We start from the raw sequence: 6,085 nt of genomic DNA on the forward strand, positions 1-6,085 counted from the left end.
TATTCCTTTCTCTCTCTGCTGCCAGATGGGTCTCTGACCTAAGGGAATATTTTGGGCTGTATAGGTCTGGCTATTTCCTTTTTGGGCAGCCGTCTTTCGTGGTTAGAATTGTAGGAAAGATTGTTCTCCATCTTTTCGTTTTTCTTCCTCTAGAAAGAACAAGTTTTTCATCTATGAGTTTTTCCATATTGATTTCTTTATGAAAAAACTGCATTTGAAATATGATCTGCATCTAGCTTAATAAAAACATTCTCTCATTTATATCTAGATCAGATTCACTATTGATTTCTTCAAGAGTATGGTTTCTTGAAGAAATTGGTTATTCTCCTTTGAATCCAAATTTTGGTTTCTGTTTGAGTTGAGCTTGCAAGCTGGTGCCATGGGATGAATGAGCTGAAGAAGAAGCTGCCATTGCCATGAAGAACTGGGTTTCAAGCTGTACTAAGTTGGAGAAGAAGATTGCACAAAGGAGGTATTGCTCATCTTCCTAAATAGATCTAGGTTTTGCTTGAGCTTGCTTGTATTCCTTTGTAAGAATCTTTTTCTACTTAGTGGATTGCCTGGTCGGTTGATGACCCCCAGTTTTTCCCAATGGTGGGTTTCTGGGTGAACAATTTCTGATTGCATTCTTGTAATTTTCTGGGTCTGTGTTCTTGGTGGTTGACTAGTCATCGTATGAATTGTGGTTGACTAGTCATCATTATCTGCTGTTTGGTGTTTGCTTGATTATGCTGTCTTCACACACTTTCACCATAGTTGTTGCTAGCACAGGGGATGCCTAGATTGATGGGTCCTTCTGAGTGCCTAGGTTGTCACTAGTAATTCTCTAGGCCTGCAGGTACATCATGGTATGCTCTGTGTGTGTGTGTGTGTGTGTGTGTGAAGTTTGTTGCATCCTTTGGCTGAATATCCATTAAGTTTTCTCATTGTCACCTAAGTACCGTTTTCACCAGAGGAGGGAGATCTGCGGTTGTGAAGTCCAGACGACGTCGGCCGCTTCTTCTCCAAATTCAGGAGAATCCGCGGCGGTTGGCGGCGGGAGCTGGCTGGGGCTGGAAGAGGAAGTCGTGCCGGTCATTTTGGTACAAGCCCCGTCCATAGCCGTGGCCGGTGGCCGGAGTTACAAGGTGAAGAAGATCGAGGGAGGAGAGAGAGAGTGAGCTGGTTTTATAAAATCCTACTTCGAAATATTTACAATTGTGCAACTGAGACTCTTTTGACCATAGCTCTCTCGTTACAACTCCGATTCGGGCCCACTACGTGTCTATGAACTCATTTCACCGTGTTCTACGCAACGGTGTCTGTAGAATGGTCAAATTTCTTCTCGGTCAAAAAGTCAACTTTTCCTTAATAGAATATTCCAAGAGCAAAATTGTCTTTTCTCAAAATAAATTATCCCTAAATTATGAATTTTGGGTTTGGGTTTTTACATTTTACAGCTACACTCCTTGACCCTATATGAATACATTGAACTAAGTCGATCGTCAATTTAAAATATATATTTCTAACAAAAACCCAATCCGAACAACAATAATATATTTTTCTCACAAAAATCCGATCCGATCTAAAATAATAAATTTAAAGCTACTTAATAAATATATATACCGTTTAATTTCTTAAGTGTTATGCATACAAAATAAAAAACAATAATAAATTGGTTTAGGTGACAAAATGTTTGGATTACGTCATGCAAAGATTTTAAAAAATATTTTTTTAAAATTTATTTTTATAAGGACTTTGCGCGACGAAATTTACTTTTCGTCACCCAAAGTCACTTTGAGCGACGAATTATTTTTCGTCGCGCAAGACTTTGAGCGACAATGTATTGTCGTCGTGCAAAAGTTTGTCGAGCGAAGTGACTTTGCACGATGAATTATTTTTCATCGCGCAAAATTTGGTCGCGCAAGATTTGAGCAACGAAGTTTCAAGTTTCGTCCCGCAAAGTTAGTTTGAGCGACGAATAGTTTTTCGTCGCACAAAATTTGGTCACGCAAGGGGTTTTTTTTACTAATGATGAATAACACAAAGATGACCAAATTTCAACAACTTTATTCCTAACAATAAACTGAAGTCCAAGAGACCTCAAGGGTGCAAACGTTACATAAACAAAGCATATGGAACAGAAGTCCCATTTCTTGAATAAATTAAACGCTCAACGTAGTACAACTACTCTTGAATGGAATTTATTTCCATATATGAAATTATGATGGCAATATATTACAGAAATAGTCAACCTAGTGGATCCAATATTTAATTGTCAGACTAGAGAGTTAATTGATTATCGAGGGGAATGGGAGTATAAGCCTAAATATTTAAAGTCTCCATAGTGGATACCCAACTTAGCTGACTGGAGATCCCAAAATCTAGGTTCAAAAGGGACAACCAAATAATGGATGACTAAGTAGTAGCATTGCCGAGATTACATCTCCTACCCATGTCCTTGATGAAACAGTGTTGCCTGTAGATTGTTTTAGGGTAATCTTTGATTTTAATGATTCCTATAGCTTGGAAATCCGAGTGCGGTGGTGCAGGATACTCTTAATAGGAAGTCACCTATGTGAGTGTGAAATGAGGCCGTTTCTATGAGAATTTTTTAAGGCTTGAATTCTCTAAAGCTCTCATGAATACCAGGAATTGCTCATGGCCAAAACGAGCACAACCGATTGAACCATATATGTTTATAAGGGTGTTGTGTGAGTGCTATTGTCTGGGTTTACACAAACGGCTGAACAGTTCAAGACATCACGTTCACTTATTAGCCAAGCAAAACCGATGGTACTCCGCTATGGAAGGTTCAAGGCCAAAAGCTATCTATCCATATTCAGTATTCTTCTAATAGGGACTCTCTCTAGTGTCTTCATTTTTTGTTTGCATGTTGTTGAGTCAATTTCCATTCATGTGGGGGATTGTTGGAAATTTAATATTAACTAATATTAATTTTCCTATTTGAATGGAAATTAATAAAATTTATTGGGTTAAAGACATCTTCACATGAGGAGCGACAACTCTTTAAACCAAGGGATGCATTGTTTGGGGTGACAACTCTTCAGACCAAGAGATGCATTGTTTGCCTTTTCAGATGGGATACCATTTTGGAAAGGGTATTTCATCTATAAATAGAGCAATCCTCCTACAGTTTTATTCATTCAATTTAATTCTCTACATACAAACTTTCATATATAGAGAGCATTAGAGTTTTCAAAAAGAGAGGTTCCTGCATAATTTGGTTCAAATTTCCTTGTGAATTGCAGTGCTTCTTTCATAAGGAGGGGAGTCGTTGTATATTGGGAGGCGAACGCTAGTGAACCATAAGCACCAGTGTAGGGCGTAATTCGTCTTAAGGTCAGAGTGTCCAACACTTGCTTTGACCCAATTATTCAGGTTCTTCTAATCCATATTATGTGATTTTTTATTGTATATGTTTGTAAACATGCATTAATTTTTTAAGCATGAATTGAATGATTATTTCTGAATTTTTGTGTAAAATATAGCAATTATACCCATTTTTCCCAACATACTCATCTCAACGCTTCTTTGTCAACGAGATAACCAGGTTAATGAACTGGCAGTTTTCCCTTTCCATGTGATCAAGAACGTCTGCTTCAAACCTACGAAATAAATCGTCCATGGGTGCTTCTCCAAATTGGCTCGCCAGAATCGGCTCTCCCACAGCCCTTATGTCAGTGGCAAATATTGCAGCCCTTGTCTTCTTATCAAGGCCACTGTTAGCTTGCTTGACATAAGAGTCCCAATCATTTTTGAAAACTTCAAGGTTTTGCAAAATAAAAGATCCGTCAGCCTCGATCACCTCTTCGATCTCCTTGGTTGTAGGTGCATAGTATGGCATATTGAATGTGCCCAATTTTTCCTCTTCAATCAAACCCTGAAAATTCATCAAAGTACATTTCAAATTAGCAATAATTAATGTGTCCCAAATCTATTAGAAATAAATATGATCTAATATTTAATTACCTCTAAAACCATGTCATTGAGTTTCAGTCCTACAAATTCCCAAATGCAGAGGGGATCGTCACTCTTTATGCTGCCCATGGTTGTGAGGACCATACTGCCCCCAGGAACGAGCTCTTCGGCACGTGACCTCAGAAAGACTGTGAAGTCCCTTTTGAATTGCTCCAAGTATTGCTTAAACACAGTTGGAGGGCTTGTCTTTGCTATATATATGTTCCCCATGTTAAGTGCCACTCCTTCTTTGGTCACCAAGCCTTTTGGAACCTACGTACACACGTTTATGCTCATCACTTGTCAGATTAAATTATCAGACACGAGTTTAGAATTATTATTATTTTACCAATTGAATAAAGCTAAAAAATTAGACAAACTGGCAAGATATATTTGATTGAAAAAGTCTTCTCATGGAGATATTTTTATGTTTGAATGGAGCATCCTGCCATGTGGTGTAACTAATGAGTTATATATAACTGGGTGTATGAAGAGTTTATGCCTAATAACGACTCAATGATTGATTTAAAAAAATCCAAACCTCAGAGATCCACATGAGAGCATAAGAAGAGTGAACAAAGTGGAGAGAATTGTCGGGGAAGAGCCTGCCATAGAAAGAGCCAGGCATTCCTGCAATGAAACATGGCCCAAGCTTCTTTTCAGGTTCTTCATCAAGTTTCTTATAGAAGCCTGGCAATGACCTGAACACCGTGTTGAAATCGTTTCCAGGAAGATCATTCAAGAAGGCTTGGAGTGATGGAGGTGGGCGGTTGAGTTTTTGGTAAGTTGTGTGGATGCTGTCAATGATATCTGATACCACCAAAAGGGTGTTGGGTCCTGAAGAGCATCCCAAGTCCGCTACTTTCAAACACTCTGGGAAAAGAGTGCAACACAGCTCCTCTATGCTTGCACCAACTATGGGCTTCACCATTGAAATCACTGCTCTCTGAAGAAAAAAATAAACGAGGTTGAAGGAAGCATGAATATTGCATAATTCCTCCTCTCTACCAGATTTTTTTTTGGTGCATAATTTTGGTTATAACTTATAACCATCAAAATAATTTTAGAAAACCATGTTCTTTAAGTGGTGGATATATATATATATATATATAGAGAGAGAGAGAGACAGAGACAGAGACAGAGACAGAGACAGAGACAGAGAGAGACAGAGAGAGAGACATAGAGAGAGACAGAGAGAGAGAGAGAGAGAGAGAGAGAGAGAGAGAGAGGGTGACTAACTTGAAGTAGGGAATTGTTTGCATAGCTTGTTTTCCCAACGCCTCCATTCATGTATAGGACTTGCTCTACCTTCATTTTTGTGTTCTCAAATAATACTTCTCTCCCTCTTGGTACCAATTCTGCTAGAAGACTCCCACATATTTATAGCCAAAGCCGAGACTTTTTAAAAGTTCGGTAGTGATCTAACTTGCAAACCAAAAACTTGAAACGTTTACAGGTGTATGATCTAAGACGCTATAGGTGACGTGAAATTAACCACGTCATAAGCTAAAGAAAATATAATATGATTAGCCAAGTGCACAAATTTAAACAACCTAATTACGTAGGGCTCCATAGGTCACAGATAGGGCAACTTATTACGTAGGGCTCCATAAGTCACAGACTTTATATATCCTATGCTATGAGTACTAAGATTCCTACGTAACTAACACATCTTTGGCATCATTTGACAAAAAAGAATATAAAAAAACAGTGTGCACTAATTAAATAGATCGCATACAATAAGATTCCTTGTTTAACTATCACTTCTCTTGAATTAAAAAATTGATGGAAGTGCTGTCTCTACTCTCTATTTCCCTATGATTGACTAATCAAGCTGCAATTTTGATACTTATAATTGCTAGAGGTAGAGGGATTCAAACTTAGGTGTATGGGTTGGGCTCAATATGTTGGGAAACTGACCTAACCCACATATGCCTTATAATTGTTATATGTAACTTAGCTGCAAAATGGACAATTAATCAATCGGGCGGAGTGGGAGTGTTAACAAAGGCGTCCTTCTAAGCTTTTCTACTCTAAATGCTCAAAATCCTAAATTAAAAAAAGCATTAAAAACTACGAACTACATGATGAGAATGACAAAAAAGTTTAAGAGTGCATTGAGCAG

At 38.1% G+C, this 6,085-nt stretch overlaps 1 protein-coding gene across 1 annotated transcript; it reads right to left on the bottom strand.

The window, feature by feature from the left end:
* Nucleotides 1–3,523: 3,523 nt before the first annotated feature.
* Nucleotides 3,524–5,274, bottom strand: LOC117637952 (salicylate carboxymethyltransferase-like). Its single transcript, XM_034373008.1, has 4 exons — nt 5,200–5,274; nt 4,502–4,906; nt 3,973–4,233; nt 3,524–3,883 (listed from the first exon to the last, which is right to left on the bottom strand). The coding sequence occupies exons 1-4, from the start codon at nt 5,272–5,274 to the stop codon at nt 3,524–3,526; spliced, it is 1,101 nt and encodes a 366-aa protein (XP_034228899.1).
* Nucleotides 5,275–6,085: the final 811 nt, after the last annotated feature.

This window comes from Prunus dulcis, chromosome 8 (assembly GCF_902201215.1).
Source record: "Prunus dulcis chromosome 8, ALMONDv2, whole genome shotgun sequence".
NCBI lineage: Eukaryota > Viridiplantae > Streptophyta > Magnoliopsida > Rosales > Rosaceae > Prunus > Prunus dulcis.

Bases quoted from the DNA above. Each gene is read 5' to 3' on its own strand.
- LOC117637952 (XM_034373008.1), bottom strand. From the start codon at position 5,274: ATGAAGGTAGAGCAAGTCCTATACATGAATGGAGGCGTTGGGAAAACA. The intron at 4,907-5,199 runs GTTAGTCACCCT...TTTTTTCTTCAG, and splicing joins CAAACAATTCCCTACTTCAA to AGAGCAGTGATTTCAATGGT. The intron at 3,884-3,972 runs GTAATTAAATAT...ATGAATTTTCAG, and splicing joins TCAATGACATGGTTTTAGAG to GGTTTGATTGAAGAGGAAAA.